Source organism: Salmo trutta, chromosome 12 (assembly GCF_901001165.1).
Source record: "Salmo trutta chromosome 12, fSalTru1.1, whole genome shotgun sequence".
Classification (NCBI taxonomy): Eukaryota; Metazoa; Chordata; class Actinopteri; order Salmoniformes; family Salmonidae; genus Salmo; species Salmo trutta.
In genome coordinates this window covers 51,086,167-51,104,110 of record NC_042968.1, presented here as the reverse complement: position 1 = coordinate 51,104,110, position 17,944 = coordinate 51,086,167, and the positions used below count along the sequence as shown (strand labels likewise).

Genomic DNA, 17,944 nt, shown 5'->3' with positions numbered 1-17,944 from the left:
CATTCTCTAAATAAATTGTCGTAACCATTTTACTTCCAGCTTGTTCTCAAGTGCTTCCATAATTAAAGATACAGATATGTTGTCTCACAACAGACATGGATAAGACAATGTGATATGATGCAAATGAACAGAATTCAGTGAAACATGAATCTGTCAGTGAACACCATGAGCAAAGGAAAACACACAGAGACAGAGATAAAATATCACTGACAGTCAATCAGTCAAATGGGGACGGGGACGACTGCTAGACCAGATGAGAGGCCCACTGTTAGAGCACAGCCAGCACAGCTCCCATTCAGACCGAGAAAAATAGGGATGAGAAATAGATGGAAGGAGAAAGAGTGAAATGGTCCATATCTGACAGTAGGATTAGTGGTGTCAGCAGTATGGTGGCTTTCCATTCAGCAGATCCAGGAAAAGCTGCCTGGTCTGGTCCACAAAGGGGCTTCTGGGCTGGCTGGCTCTCCTCAACACGCAACAGACCAGTTTGTTGCCTGATTCCATTTCTCCCAAAACAACCTCTATCCATCCATCACACCATTAAGCTAACCCACGGAGGAGACACCACCAGCGCTAACATAGGAAACTTAGGGACCAATCAAGTGGTGATTGTTCTGAATAGCTCTTGGGAGTACATGGCCACTGCCATCGAAACAAATACAGCTACATAGAAATGGCAGAAATAACTGACTAGATTGTGAAAAACAACAAGGGTCAGGCTGTCTGACTAAGCTGATTACTATCCTCTCTACATTGGCCCATTTTCTGTAAAAAGCAACCGACTAGTTGATACCCCCCCACATCCCCTAACACCAGTCCCAATTCACTGACGGCTTAAATCATCCCAGAATTTAGCTGACCCCGACCCGTTCTGCTCTGATATCTGCCTGAGAGTATAAATGCACACACTTCTTGAATAGTATGCTAACTGTGCTGAGGGACAGCTCTCTGGACCATTGAGAAAACAGCCTTTGGAACATGTCTTTGGGGCACCGGCCTCTCCTGGGAGAGACTGTGCTGCTCTTTGACACAATGCGCCAAAGTTATTGTAGAAGGAGTGACGCAACAATATCTGTAAAATTTGCTGCTTTGGTGTAAACTTGAAATCACACAACCTGCAGAGTTTGGCCTCTTGATGAGTGGCTTAAAAGCCAATTGAATCTGTGTGCAGTTCCAGGTGACAAGTAAATGGTTACATTACAGACCAAAATACATTTGGTAGTATTTATCAAATTACATGAATTAACTTGTGGAGGGAGGAGGTTGTATCTATCTTCGACCGCCAGAAGGCCCTCTAGCACAGTGCTTCTGCAATAGCAGATAGCACTCGACTCCGAATGGTGTGAATGGTAGATAACACCAACTCCAACCACCTGCATCTACCACCTCCCTCTCTATGACACTTTCCCTCCTTCACTCCCTCAACCACCTCCCACACACACACACACACACACACACACACACACACACACACCACTACTAAACAGCAGAGCGGAAGACTTCCTAGAAGCTCACTGTTTATGTAATCCTTGCTCTCTTTCCAACAAGCACATAACATTTTAGTGTTAAGAGGAGGAGACTATGAGAAACACCATGCACAATCTCCATCCGCATGGCAATAGGTTAGTCAAAGTCCAACCACCTGATTTCTAAACCGTGCAAGCAGCAATTAAAAAAAAAAAAAAAACGCTCCATGGTAGTTAAGACTTCTACCTAACAGTGTTTAGGACTGGCCTACTGTACACATTCAGAGGCTGTTTATTGACGTGGTGGACCCACATCCTGTTGTGGTGAGGCCACTAAACACACTGTACTAGACCACATGAAGGACGGATCGTCTTGCTAACTATAGGCCTAGATACCAGGAGAGAAGTATGGGTTAAATACTGACACTGGTAGCTAGGCTAAATTGCCACTTCAGTACCAAGTTCATAAGACATCTTCTGAAAAACAAAGACATTATGTCAGTACTCAAGCACAGGCCGGCACACTTGAAGCGTTATGTAATCTTAGCTGTTTCAAGGTTCTCTAGAAGCCTCTTCGTTCCCTCAGTCCTCCCCTTCAGTCATTTAGCAGAGGTGCATTCAACTTGTGTTTTTCAATGCAAATCAAATTTAATTTGTCACATGCGCCGAATACAACAGGTGTAGGTAGACCTTACAGTGAAATTCTTACAAGCCCTTAACCAACAATGCAGTTAAGAAAATAGAGTTAAGAAAATATTTACAAAATTAACTAAAAGTTTTAAAAAAATTAAGTTACAATGAAATAACAATAACGAGGCTATATACAGGGGTTACCGGTACCGAGTAAATGTGCAGGGGTACAGATTAGTCGAGGTAATTTGTACATTTAGGTAGGGGTAAAGTGACTATGCATAGATATTAACAGTGAGAAGCAGCAGTGTAAAAACAATGCAAATACTTCAGATGGCAATTTGATTAATTGTTCAGCAGTCTTATGACTTGGGCTGGTAGAAGCTGATAAGGAGCCTTTTGGACCTAGACTTGGCGCTCCGGTACCGCTTGCCGAGCGGTAGCAGAGAGAATAGTCTGACTTGGGTGACTGTAGTCTGACAATTTTTTGGGCCTTCCATTGACACCTCCTAGTATAGAGATCTTACTGGGAGGAAGCTTAGCCCCAGTGATGTACTGGGCTGTACGCAATACCCTATGTAGCGCCTTACGGTCGGATGCCAAACAGTTGCCATACCAAGCGGTGATGCAACCAGTCAGAATGCTCTCAATGGTGCAGCTGCACTTTGAGGATCTTGGGACCCATGCCAAATCTTTTCCGTCTCCTCGTGCCCTCTAAACGACTGTCTTGGTGTGTTTGGACCATGATAGTTTGTTGGACCTGCTCCACTACAGCCCCGTCAATGTGAATGGGGGCGTGTTCGGCCCTCCTTTTCCTGTAGTTCACGGTCAACTCCTATAGGCCGTCTTATCGATCAGGCCTACCACCGTTGTGTTGTCAGCAAACTTGACGGTGTTGGAGTCGTGCTTGGTCACGCAGTCATGGGTGAACAGTGAGTACAGGAGGGGACTAAGCACGCACCCCTGAGGGGCCCCCATGTTGAGGATCAGCGTGGCAGATGTGTTGTTGCCTACCCTTACCACCTGGGGGCAGCCCGTCAGAAAGTCCAGGATCCAGTTGCAGAGGGAGGTTTTTTAGTCCCAGGGTCCTTAGCTTAGTGATGAGCTTTGTGGGCACTATGGTGTTGAACACTGAGCTGTAGTCAATGAACAGCATTCTCACGTAGGTGTTCCTTTAATCCAGGTGGGAAAGGGCAGTGTGGAGTACGATTGAAATTGAGTCATCTGTGGATCTGTTGGTGCAGTATGCGAATTGGAGTGGGTCTAGGGTTTCCGGCATTATGGTGTTGATGTGAGCCATGAACAGCCTTCATGGCTACCAACCTGAGTGCTTCGGGGCAGTAGTCATTTAGGCAGGTTAGGCGTTCTTGGGAACAGGGACTTTGGTGGTCTGCTTGAAACATGTAGGTATTACAGACTTGGTCAGGTAAAGGTTGAAAATGTCAGTGAAGACACTTGCCAGTTGGTCCGTGCATGCTCTGAGTACACGTCCTGGTAATCCGTCTGGCCCCGCTGCCTTGTGAATGTTGACCTGTTTAAAGGTCTTGCTCACATCGGCTACGGAGGGCATGATCACACAGTCGTCCGGAACAGCTGGTGCTCTCATGCATGCTTTAGTGTTGCTTGCCTCGAAGCGAGCATTAAAAAAAAAAAGAAGGCATTTACCCTCTCTGGTAGGCTCGTGTCACTGGGCATCTCGCAGCTGGGTTTCCCTTTGTAGTCAGTAATAGTTTGCAAGCCCTGCCACATCCGACGAGCATCAGAGCCGGTGTAGTAGGATTCAATCTAAGTCGTGTATTGACACTTTGCCTGTTTGGTGGTTCATTTGAGGGCATAGCGGGATTTCTTATAAGTGTCCGGATTAGTCTCCCACTCCTTGAAAGAGGCAGCTCTAGCCTTTAGCTCAGTGCGGATGTTGCCTGTAATCCATGGCTTCTGGTTGGGATGTGTACATATGGTCACCGTGGGGACGACGTCAATGTACTTCTTGACGAAGCCGGTGACTGAGGTGGTATACTCCTCAATGCAATTGGATGAATCCCGGAACATACTCCAGTCTGTGCAAGCAAAATAGTTCTGTAGCGTAGCATCTGCGTCATCTGACCACTTCCGTATTGAGGGAGTCACTGGTACTTCCTGCTTTAGTTTTTGCTTGTAAGCAGGAATCAGGAGGATAGAATTATGGTCAGATATGCCAAATGGAGGGTGAAGGAGAGCTTTGTTCGCGTCTGTGTGTGTGGAATAAGTTTTACCGGAAGTCGCCGTTCTGTCTTGCTGATACACGGAAAACCCAACCAACTGCATATTATCCGCGTCGTCCTTCAGCCACGACTCGGTGAAACACAGTTTTTAATGTCCCGTTGGTAGGATAGTCTCGAACAGAGCTCATCCAGTTTATTCTCCAATGATTGCACGTTGCAGGCCCTGTATCTCCGTCTTTTCTTAATGCAAATGACGGTGATTTGGGCCTGGTCCGGGAGCAACAGCATATCCTTCACGTCAGACTCATTAAAGAAAGAAATCTTTGTCCAGTTCGAGGTGAGTAATCACTGTTCTGATATCCAGAAGCTATTTTCAGTCATAAGAGACGGTAGCAGAAACACAAAATAAGTTAAAGAATACGGAAAAAATATATAAAAATAGCACAATTGGTTAGGAGCCCGTGAAAACGGCAGCCATTCACTCCGGTGCCTGAATGAAGGGAATCAGCATTATCCTAAACGAATAGCCTATTATTTTGCTATTCCTGATAATATTAACTCAAAAGCAAATATTTTCACACAGTTACTGTTTGCCATAGCTCTTCGTCAATGAAGTAACCACCACACACACTACCTTTTCAGACATAGCTAATGTTATGAAGGCATATTATATAAAATATATTATCGGGCAGGCTTAAAGGGGTTGGGGTGAGGACAAGATGGTGGAATGAGCTATATCTGGTCTAGAGTGATATGGTCTTTCTCCTAGTAATGGAGGACAGGAGACATGGAAGGAGCAAGTCTCCAAATGAGGTTTGGCTGTTATCTCTATTATAGAGATGTCTGGGCCTCTCGAGTGGCGCAGCAGTCTAAGGCACTGCATTGCAGTGCTAGAGGCGTCACTACAGACCCGGGTTTGATCCCAGGCTTTGTCGCAGCCGGCCGCGACCAGGAGACGGCGCACAATATATGAGGCGGCGCACAATTGGCCCAGCATCGTCCGGGTCCGGGGAGGGTTTGGCTGGCCGGGATGTCCTTGTCCAATCGCGCTCTAGCAAATCCTTGTGGCGGGTCGGGCGCATGCACACCGACTTCGGTCACCAGATGTACGGTGTTTCCTCCGAGACATTGGTGCGGCTGGCTTCCGGGTTAAGCGAGCAATGTGTCAAGAAGCAGTGTTTCAGATGATGCATGACTCTCGACCTTCGCCTCTCCCAAATCTGTACGAGAGTTGCAGCGATGAGACAAGTCTAACTACTAATTGGATATCACAAAATTGGGGAGAAAAGGGGTAAAAAAAATTAGAGTCTCAAATTCCCACCACGGCGGCGATGCTTTGACAATACCGTATCTATTCCCACCCTCTCACCATTTTAAAAATCAGGTCTTTCTCATAAAGACATGCCACAGATTCCATTTGAGGAGGCCAGAGATATTTTTAGAGCCCTGTGTGGCTCCCATCGCTGCCCAAGTATGCAGAGAGAAATCGCTCTACTGAGAGAGAATGCAAAAAGTGGGTGGGTGGGAGGGAATGAGAAGGAGGGGAGGCGTGGGGTATCGATTTGCTCCATTAGAATTACTGCCACGCATAGTACCACGACCTAGATAATTCATTTGAGCGCTGCGAAGTCCTCGCTGCCTTCCTGGCATAAATTCATTCATTTAGATTTGATGGAGAACAAATAAGGATTCTACCGAGGAGAAGAAAAAAGTTGTTTTCACAGTTTCACTTTGACATCCCTACCTTATATGTTGAAATTTACACTGGCAAGTGAGAAAAACTTTAGTACCAGGTCATGGAAAAGCATTTTTTTCTTAATTCTTGACAATGTAGGCCTGACTTGTCCAAATGATTAGGCTACAAAATGAAATTAAAAAAAAGAGAATGAGGAATGAAGTTAAGCTTGGGTGTAACCTTGAGAATAAACAGTCCAACACAAGAACCCTTGCAAAATGAACTCAGAAAATCACCATTCGGTAGAGTAGTAGAGCACTCTATCCTAAAGGCCCAGTCTCATTCCCAAAGGGAGTCCAGAGAGACAGTGGAAAACCGATGAAGTCACATAACAGCCCCTTCCTGGTTCCCATGGAAACATAGCTTCTCACTAACATATGTCATACTGGGAGGATGCTGGCCGGAAGAATTTACAGGAAATGGTAGGGCGCTCCCACAGTACAGGCAGAGTTTCTAAACCCAAAGGCGCAACATCGCGAGACTTCCAGGAATGCTTGCAAAGCAGACTTGGCAGACTTGGGGTTTTGCAAGCCAATGGGAGAACTGAAAAATGTGTCCTTAGTTAACTTTCTCAACATCTAAATGCAAAACCTAAAAATTGGAGCCAATGTCTTAAGTAGCTGAAACTGTCATTACTACAACCTTGTGAAAGTGACCAACACGTTTTCATCAAAAACAACTTTACATCAAAGGAGTGCCTTTGATTTGAAGGCTTTCAAATGCGCAGTTCGGCATGACACGATTGTTAGATCTGATAACATGTTTCTGCCAATGAGCTAACATTGCCATGACATCACCTAAAAGCGTGATCAGGGATTTCTATCGGAGAAGCAGATTCTGCCCATCTTCATACTGTATCATCTTTGGTACATAGGTTGTTCCATATGATTTCAATCACTTTCTGACTGCACCCCTCTTAAATTTGAAAGAAACCTTCCATACATGTTTGCCCATGGTAGAAGTGGTCAGAAAGGGACTTTTTGGACCTGAATGCCAAAACAAGGTGCTCAAAGTTAACCCATTTTGCATACCACGCCCTAGCACGAGACAGCCATGTCTTCATCACTGAAAAAGATAGACGGTTGAGTTTAATGTAATTTGAAAGCTTACAAAGGTTGTCAAACTGATTAATTGAAAAAAATTATGTTTGCTTTAAAAATGTTTTTTGCTTAGACCCTATTTTACATCATCTGAGGTGTTTGTGTTGTGCCTGCCATCGGTTGAGGCACAGCATACTTCAATACAGTGTGTCATGTTTTGGCTGATAAATATTTACATTTTAGTCATTCAGCAATGCTCTTATCCAGAGCGACTTACAATTAGTGCATTTATCTTAAGATAGCTAGGTGAGACAACATCACAATCATATGTACATTTTGTTTTCGTTGGAAGCACCGTGAGAGTTATTTTAGTTACTTATCAAATCGGTAATGTTTCAGACGTTTTCGAAAGATGGGCAGGGACTCCTCTGTCCTGATTTTAAGGGGAAAGTTAGTTCCACCATTGTACTAAAATGTGAATAAAGTTGAAATTTCAACTTTCAAAATGGTACCACAAAGATGGTTGGAGGTCCACACAAACAATGTTGACTTGAGTGGGAATATACATTGTTATAAATGGTACTGTCAATCTTCCATAGGAAACCTATTGAAAATCATAGAAATACAGATCATAGAACAGACATACCCATTCACGTTGACATTCGACGGTGGGTGGACCGGTGGCCATTTTTGGTAGTAATTGTATGTTGAAGATTCAACTAAATGTAAATGATGTAACCAGCTACATTGCAGGGTTCTGAAGGGTTAAGTCCATTCTATTTCTATGATTTAAATGACACCCTGAATTTTTTGATTGACATTAAAACTTTGACAACCATGTTTGTAAGCTTTCAAATGATATCAAACTCAACCGTTGATCTTTGTCAGTGATGAACACATTGGAAGTCTCATGGAAAGGTGGGGTACGCAAAATTGGTCAACTTTGAGCACCTCTATCTCCTGAATGCTTCATGAAATGTAACTTCATGACCACTTTTACCATGGGCAAACATGTCTGAAAGGTGTTATTCAAATCAAAAGGGGTGCAGTCAGAAAGTGATTAATATCATATAGAACGATACACATTCCAGATGCATGTGCAAAGAGGAAAAGCAGCGCAGCAGAAAGGAAAAGGATATGGGCCCAACAATGTTTCAGTTCCCTTCCCTCTTGAGTGAACCTTAACCTCTCACAGCTCCCTCAACTCCCTCAGAGTCCTGGCCGATCGATAGCATGCCCAAGGGGGGAGTCCAGTTAATTCGCAAACCAACCATCCACTGTTAAAACTATCTACAAGACTGAGATTAGGCTACATGACAAAATATTGAGCTCTATTGTTAATCTTTTTTTCACAAAACAGTCATACAAGTCCCAAAGCCTACTCTGGAACATTACCAAAACCGTCATACAAGTCCCAAAGCCTACTCTGGAACATTACCAAAACAGTCATACAAGTCCCAAAGCCTACTCTGGAACATTACCAAAACAGTCGTACAAGTCCCAAAGCCTACTCTGGAACATTACCAAAACAGTCGTACAAGTCCCAAAGCCTACTCTGGAACATTACCAAAACCGTCATACAAGTCCCAAAGCCTACTCTGGAACATTACCATGTCTGGATTAGCCTAAATCAAAATGGCTGTCATCCAGTCAATGACGCATTGGAAAGCCTGTGTCAAAAAAAATTGACATCTGTGGAGGTTTACCATGCCGCACAACGCATGCAGTACACAGGCCTGAATCCAGTGATCCAATTACCATGGAGTCCAGTTAAAACCAATCAAATTACCAAATTAACCCAGTCCTGTCCACACAACAACAAAAAAACATTTTCTTACACAAACAACGCATGCAGTAAACGCATGCCGGAATTCAGTGACTAATTACCATGAAAATAAACTAAAACCAATCAACTGACCAGAGTTAGATTAACAGTCCACCATATCCAGCTACTCAATTGAAATTCTCAAAATGAGAGGACATAGGCTAACCAGCAAACTGAAACCCAACGTTAGTTATAATCAGTGAGTCAAGATATTCTAGGCTCCTTATCCAGAGCCTTGTTCTGTCCAACCGTCTTTGCTATGTCCTATCAGTACCTGAGGAGATGTGGTGGCCATAGTCTCCCTAGGCAGACGGGTTGTCTCCCGCTGTTGCCCTAGGTCTTGGATTTCCATGGTGGCCATGAAGCCAGCAGCAGTCACTCCGGTCTAGGCTCCAGATACAAATCTCAACTGATAAAGGAAGAATGAGAAACTGAACGCCTCTTATTTTCTCTCTCTCTCTCTCTCTCACTCTTCCGCTCTCTGCAGAGCAGACAGACGCATTGCCCCTGCAGTGGCTCGGCCGTGTCGGGAGCAAGCCAAGATAACGCCCAGCCCTTGCGTCTTTCCCTCTCCCTCCCGCCCTCTCTCCTCATGGCCTCCTTTCTCTCAAACAGTCCCCCTGACTACTCTCAGCATTCTAGAAACTTCGATGAACACCCCAGCACACCCTTTTGACAGGAAAACAAACATGCACACACCACGCAAACACACATAGTAGTGACACACGTTAACTTCAGTTTTGTTTTAATAAACTGGGACATGATGACAGGTGTCTGTGCTGGCTAAAGTCAACAACAGTGAGCATACACCACAGTTTCATGTCAGATCAATGGGTTATTTTCAATCACTCAAAAATAGATCATTCAATTAACATGTCTTCATCATAATGTCAAGTTAACTGTGATGCATTAGAAGAATATGAATTCAGTCACATGACAAAGTGTCCGTTATTTGCTTTGTGTTGAGTGTGCATGCCCTAAGTGTAAGGTGAGTTAGGACAGTCAGCCAGCAGCCTGACAGGACAGAGGCCAGGGTAACAGCATCGTCATGACAACCAGAAAAGGGAGACTCCTCAGTGTGTCGAGTATGGGGGGGATAATTAATAGGATTAAAAGGGAAGGCAACCTGAGACCAGTTCATATGGCGTTAGGCTACACAAAATTGACAAACTGAACAGAACATATAGACTGCTGACAGTATAACTAAGTAAGAGTGGAATTCACTGTCATGCAAAAGACTGCCGGTCTCATGGTAATTGACCGTTAATTAACATCTCCAGGCATCCATGCATACAAGCACTGATGCGCTCCTTTGGAACATCTACATTTATCAAAGTCTAATAAATACATTTAATATACATCACAATACATCCATTATTTATTTTAGTCAGGTCTAAAGAAACATGATATGAAGAAAATGTATTTCCGAATAACAGAATGTGTTAGCCAGATAACATACGGTAGGCCATGTTCCATGCCATAGGCTGTAGGCTTGTTCATTTAGCAGACAAGATATGCTTATAAGTCCTGTGCCATTATTTGATATACATTTCACAGTAAGAAGAATATAACTGAATTTTGCTGAATGAAATAGAAAGGATATTTTTACCGTTCCGGAGTGAGTGTGCATATGAAGTGGCTATGCTGAGCATAAAATGTATCATTTGAAACAGGTCCCATATACTATATTTAACAGTTATTTGGCAACTTTAGTTGTGAATGATACAAACCAAAACATATGGGCTAAATTATGTGACTATAGGCTATTGAGGAGTTGAGAAAGTCGCAGAAAAAGCTCGCCTCAGGCCGCACAGCTGTTCTCTCATCAAGTGATCCTATTTTCACACATCAGACTATTCTCAATTTAATCTCGTCTTTACTAATATGTCAAATTTGTTTAAAATTTAGAATGGCCCATTATCAAATGGTCAGGAAGAGCGGCAGGGAAAAAAGACACGTCATCTGTATGCACTCGAATAGCGAATGGTTGCTGTACGCTTTCCCGACGGTCCGTTTTTTAATGATGCCTGGTAGGATACTTTGGTTTTATAGCGGAGCTGTGCTTAATATGACCACCTGAGAACTAAAATATGAATACACTTATTTCACTCCACGCATCAACCACTGTTTGAGGAGCATGCTCTCACTGCACGACAGGTGATATTCCGCCCTAACTCCATATGCCATGAGCCCTCCAACCATGTTCCTGCAGCTACCCAGTGGTTAATTTTGGAAACCAAGTGAAATCTGTTCGGGAACATCAATAGTAATATGTTTTTGCAATGAAACATTTCACTAAACTATTGACCCCCTCTGCATGATCGAGAAAGCAATAAAGGAGAGAGAGGAGGAGATGGAAACACATGGTGGTGAGATATTCTGGTTAGCTAAAGGTAAATTGCCACCTAATTAATTATGAATTATTATTTTTTTCAATCCCTATTACTACGCTACTCAAAATCAAATGTACTATAATTGTAGGCTACCTATAAGCCTCCCTTCACAATCAATGAACCAACAGCATCACCTAGGGCAATAGGTTCTCTCCCAGATATACATTTTGGAGCATAGCATAAGGTAACCAGCCCATCCAGTATGCATAACAATACAGTCCACACTGAAAAGGGAGTTTACTCAAATTTGTAAACATTTTTGATTATAGGCTAGACCAATTATGTACCAAAGACATCGAAAATCAGTTTCATGTTTTTCTGCCATGCGTAATATGCAATAGGCTATGTACAGTCGTGGCCAAAAGTTTTGAGAATGACACAAATATTAATTTTCACGAAGTCTGCTGCCTCAGTTTGCATGATGGCAATTTGCATATACTCCAGAATGTTATGAAGAGTGATCAGATGAATTGCAATTAATTGCAAAGTCCCTCTTTGCCATGCAAATTAACTGAATCCCCAAAAAACATTTCCACTGCATTTCAGCCCTGCCACAAAAGGACCAGCTGACATCGTGTCAGTGATTCTCTCGTTAACACAGGTGTAAGTGTTGACGAGGACAAGGATGGAGATCACTCTGTCATGCTGATTGAGTTCGAATAACAGACTGGAAGCTTCAAAAGGAGGATGGTGCTTGGAATCATTGTTCTTCCTCTGTCAATCATGGTTACCTGCAAGGAAACACGTGCCGTCATCATTGCTTTGCACAAAAAGGGCTTCACAGGCAAGGATACTGCTGCCAGTAAGATTGCACCTAAATCAACCATTTATCAGATCATCAAGAACTTCAAGGAGAGCGGTTCAATTGTTGTGAAGAAGGCTTCAGGGCACCCAAGAAAGTCCAACAAGCGCCAGGACCATCTCCTAAAGTTGATTCAGCTGCGGGATCGGGGCACTACCAGTACAGAGCTTGCTCAGGAATGGCAGCAGGCAGGTGTGAGTGCATCTGCACGCACAGTGAGGCGAAGACTTTTGGAGGATGGCGTGGTGTCAAGAAGGGCAGCAAAGAAGCCACTTCTCTCCAGGAAAAACATCAGGGACAGACTGATATTCTGCAAAAGGTACAGGGATTGGACTGCTGAGGACTGGGGTAAAGTTGTTTTCTCTGATGAATCCCCTTTCCGATTGTTTGGAGCATCCGGAAAAAAGCTTGTCCGGAGAAGACAAGGTGAGCGCTACCATCAGTCCTGTGTCATGCCAACAGCAAAGCATCCTGAGACCATTCATGTGTGGGGTTGCTTCTCAGCCAAGGGAGTGGGCTCACTCACAATTTTGCCTAAGAACACAACCATGAATAAAGAATGGTACCAACACATCCTCCGAGAGCAACTTCTCCCAACCATCCAGGAACAGTTTGGTGACAAACAATGCCTTTTCCAGCATGATGGAGCACCTTGCCATAAGGCGAAAGTGATAACTAAGTGGCTCGGGAAACAAAACATCGATATTTTGGGTCCATGGCCAGGAAACTCCCCAGACCTTAATCCCATTGAGAACTTGTGGTCAATCCTCAAGAGGCGGGTGGGTAAACAAAAATCCACAAATTCTGACAAACTCCAAGCATTGATTATGCAAGAATGGGCTACCATCAGTCAGGATGTGGCCCAGAAATGAATTGACAGCATGCTGGGGGCGGATTGCAGAGGTCTTGAAAAAGAAGGGTCAACACTGCAAATAATGACTCTTTGCATCAACTTCAAGTAATTGTAAATAAAAGCCTTTGACACGTATGAAATGCTTGTAATTATACTTCAGTATTCCATAGTAACATCTGACAAAAATATCTAAAGACACTGAAACAGCAAACTTTGTGGAAATTAATATTTGTGTCATTCTCAAAACTTTTGGCCACGACTGTATTGTACAAAGCATAGTCATAATTACGCATTTTTCCCCCCCAGGCTTGGGCTCATGAGCCTATGTGTATGCATTAGCTCTAATATGTGTATGGTGTTTTGAATGAATCACCACCTTAGAAATCGCTGTCCGTTGTGTTAGGCTTTGAAACATCCACAACAACCATGTTTTACAATCAGTTTCAACCTGCTGTTGAACTTCTTTCTTCAAATTGATCATCACATTGAGGTGAGTTTTAAAAGCAGGATACTGTTTTGATCATAATTGTTTCATGTAATTATTGATTTCATTTGCATTGATGTTAGAGTAGTTAGAGGGACAATAGAGCCCTGAGTACCAGGCCATTAGGGTCTGATGGTCATTAGCAAGTTGGGTACTACCAAAGCATGTCCAGAGTGCATAAAAGGAGATTACCATGACTCAACGGTCATGTGGAGTTTTACTGCGGTCATGACTCATGACTGCCGGTGTGGTGGTAATACAGTCACCGCAACAGCCTTCCCTCTGGTGACACCAGTGATGACCTCAACCTTGTTTTTGATTCCATCAAGAATGCAAAACTAAAATACACACACCAGCAAGAATGTAAAACACAGACATGCCAGGAGGAACTTCAGTGTTTAAAAGTCTTATGGTTGGAGCAGTTTGATGTTGAGCCACACCCAACCTGTCAACCTTCAGTAAACACAATGTGCATCAGATATGGAGGGAAGTGGGTGGTGGTGGGTCGATGGGCTTAGAAAATACCAATTTCTGTGCATTAAAGCCCAACCGATTTTAAAAATAATAATCAAAAATAATAATAAATATATATATATAATTAAAAAATACCTTAAAAAATATATATATATTAAAATAATTTTAAAAATAAATACAAGATTTATTTTATATATATATATATATATATATATATATATATATTTTTTTTTTTTTTTTTTTTTTTTTTTTTTTTTTTTAAATCGCCCGATATTAGCCTTTTACGGATGCATTTGCTTCATAAATGTAATCCACCAAAAAAGACTGATATATGATGTGGGGAAAACGCTCTGAAAAAAATGTGTTCAATGAGAGACTTTTATTTGCATTTCATTATTTGTCTGAAGAGGGCGCTCTAAACATGGCTATTAGCCTATTTTGCCTTGGCGCTATAGCAAGACTGGACACGATCACCCAATGCAACTACACCAGTCGGAGAGGAGAGAACTACTGTGAACTAAACTGTTACTGCTTCTACGGGGAGTGCCGAGTAGATAAAAGCTTGGATGCTATCCCCAAATGTAAAGCAAGTGCCATTCAACTCTGTGGTTACGTTAACGTTACAGCCCTTTAGTGAAGCCCGCGAAATCTGGTGTGTTAAATTTGCTCTTTGCGAAGTCTATTCCTCAACCTCTGTCATTCAAATGTTTTCAGAAACATAAAAATAAATAAAAAAGATAGCAGGTTACAAAGTAGCGCTTCGTAGCTACGTTTTCATTCATTTATTTAACCTTAATTTAACTATGCAAGTCAGTTAAGAACAAATTCTTATTTTACAATGACAGCCTACCCCGGCCAAACCCTAACCCGGACGACACTGGCGCAATTGTGCACCGCCCTATGGGACTCCCAATCACGGCCAGTTGTGATACAGCCCGGGATCGAACCAGGGTCTGTAGTGACACCTCTAGCACTGAGATGCAGTGCCTTAGACTGCTGCACCACTCTGGAGCCCAACAATTTTGATGTATGGCTTGTCACTAGTCAGTGACTGGTCGAAATTCACATTTTGCCAGCCTCATTTCCATCACGAGTGCTAGCTAGCTAACCTTAACCTAACCCAAACCTTAACCCTCACCATTTAAAATGTAAAAGCCGTTCACTGAGACAACACTTCGGGCGAGAGGCAGCAGCAAAACATTTTTATGGTTTTCCTTTCAAGTGACAACTATCAGAATTCAGTGGCTACAGTCCTACAATCGATGAAAAAATGTTAAATGTTTTATTCCAGCTACAATAATACAAAATGATCAGCAAATATTGGTTATTGGTGAATATTTCCACTCTAAAATCGGATCCAAAAATCCCATATGGGTCAGACTCCACTAAGGATGGTGGATGAACTACCTTGACATATGCACAAGGTGCTAATGAAATGAGTTAATTTTCCTGACCCCTTCCAATAGCCATCTGTCCAGTGACTACATGATTGAAGGGATAGGGACAGACAGAAGCATTGGGATTGCTCCACCGATATGTGGAGCTTCCTTCCGCCATGTTGCTCTTCTACAATCCTTTCCGATCTGCGCATAGGGTCACGCCTCTAGCACTGAGATGCAGTGCCTTAGACCGCTGCGCCACTCAGGAGCCCAAATGCAACAATGTTGATTTTCACTTTGCTTCTTAATATAAATCCACTAGCGTTCTATAATTAAACTATTAGTTTGTGTTTCTTACATCTGCAAACAGCTAGTTGGTATTTTATTAGCAAGTTGGTCCTAAATCTTATTAGCCGCTAATGCGGCCTCGTTTCCTACCCTCTCACAATAACTCCTCCCTGATATTTTTATCATTCTATTTCCATGATTCCAACAATTCACCCAAGTGTTTTGCTCTAAATCGCAAGTCAAAATCGGCAATTGCAACATTTAGTTAAAAATAAGGCCTAGATTGTTTGCCCATTGAAGTTGAATAGAACAGTATAAAACAGAATGGATAAAGCAAATTTACAACATTTATTATTCAAAAACATAAAATACCGTCAAATAACTTTTTTGTTGTTGCATACTGTGACACATTTTGGCCATATTGCCCAGCCCTGACATTAGCTACATATAAGCCTTCCACAACCATAAGACCTACTAATAATGTAATTATTTGATCAAAATAGTTTAAAATTTGCTTTTTTGCAACAATCACTGATCTTGTTTTTTGTCTATGAAAATGCCCTTTTCGTAAAAATGTTTTACCAGATCTCTGCTCCAGGCCGAGAACACCCCCCCCTCCCTCTCTTCTCCAAGCACAGCAGGCAGGCCCGTTGCCCTAACGCAGGGGTCTCCAACAGGTCGATCGCAAGCCCACCTACGAGTAGCTCGCCAACATTTCACGTGATCCACAAACTGTCATTAACAAATCTCACAAGTATCAGACGCACCGAGCTACTATCTAATCAACACAACATTCACATTATCCCACCCCTGGTTAGCCACTACTGGCTTTAAAATCCAAATTTAACACAATATCTGCCAATTAACCTCTTGGCGTTCCCCTAGGATAGGGGGCGCTACAGCGATTTTTGAAAAAAAATAGTGCCCATTTTAAAATGGCCTCCTACTCAAACTCAGAAGCTAGGATATGCATATAATTAATACTTGTGGATAGAAAACACCCTAAAGTTTCTAAAACTGTTTGAATGGTGTCTGTGTATAACAGAACTCATATGGCACTCAAAACCCCGAGACAGATCGAAACAGGAAGTGGAATTCTGAATTGCGAACTCAACTTCATCACGTTGCCTATTAATCACACCGTGAGCTATGGTTCATTGAGCACTTCCTATTGCTTCCACTAGATGTCCCCAGTCTTTACAAAAAGATTTGAGTCTCCTACTGTGAAAACTGACAATGACACGCTGTGGAACGTGGTCACACGGAGAGGGCCATCATCATTATGACGCCGGCGCCCCTGGTTACCCTTCCCTTTCGAAACGTTTTGAAACACAATGCAATCGTCCCCCTCGAATCTTATTGGAGCTCTCGTTGAAAAAGGCCCTACAGATTTATGTTATACAATGTTTGACATGTTTGAACGAACCTAAATAAGAAAAAAATGCATTTTGTTGAAAGAGTAGCCCCGCGCACGTCGGAACTTTTGGTTCAGCCTTCAGAACGCGCTAAAAACAACAAGCTAATGGAACATAAAGGATGAACTTTTTCGAACGAAAATACATTTGTTGTGGACCTGGGATTCCTGGAAGTGCCTAAGGATGAAGATAATCAAAGGTAAGGGATTATTGACAATAGTATACAAGACTAGATTTGATATGCGATTGTTCCAAGATGACTAGCCTATTGCTAGCCTATTGTTCTGAGTATCGCATCCCCTTTTATCTCAAAGTGTGATTACCCAGTAAAGTTATTTTTAAATCTGTCATTACAGGTGCTTTCAAGAGATATTCATCTATAAATCTTAGAATGACAATATTACATTTTAAAAATGTTTTCGAATAGTAATTTAGTAAATTGTAGCGCTGTTTCATCGGATGCATTTGAGGGAAAATAGTTAGTCAACGTTACGCACCGATGTAAAATGCTGTTTTTATATATAAATATGAACTTTATCGAACAAAAGAATGCATGTATTGTGTAACATGATGTCCTAGGTGTGTCATCTGATGAAGATTGTCAAAGGTTAGTGCTGCATTTAGCTGTTTTTTGGTTATTTGTGATGCATGTGGTTGGTCGGAAAATGGCTATGTGGCTACTTTTACGATATACTCCTCTAACATAATCTAATGTTTTGCTTTTGCTGTAAAGCCTTTTTGAAATCGGACAACGTGGTTCGATTCAGGAGAGGTGTATCTATAAAACGATATTATTTGGAAAAAAAATGAAAAAAATTGATTAAATTTTGTTATGCTAATGGCGATATGATTTTTCGCTGGATGTCCGTCCCGCAGCCGCACAGGGGTTAATTTCTAGCAATATTGACAGTCTGTCTCTGTGGTGAGTGCATTTGTCTATCGCTCTGTGTGTAGCCAGT

General features: G+C 42.4%; 1 protein-coding gene across 6 annotated transcripts in view; it reads right to left on the bottom strand.

Annotated features, from left to right (window-relative positions):
• Positions 1 to 17,944, bottom strand: part of LOC115203754 (spectrin alpha chain, non-erythrocytic 1) — an 83,872-nt gene that overhangs the window by 46,747 nt on the left and 19,181 nt on the right. For 5 of the 6 annotated variants that reach the window (XM_029768711.1, XM_029768712.1, XM_029768713.1 and 2 more), the window contains exon 1: positions 9,172 to 9,416. The exons of the other annotated variant lie outside the window; for it this stretch is intronic. In XM_029768711.1, coding sequence (XP_029624571.1) covers positions 9,172 to 9,258 — 87 coding nt within the window. In that variant the 5' untranslated portion in view covers positions 9,259 to 9,416. Of the gene's footprint in view, positions 1 to 9,171; positions 9,417 to 17,944 lie in introns of those variants that run through there. 6 annotated transcript variants of the gene reach the window in all.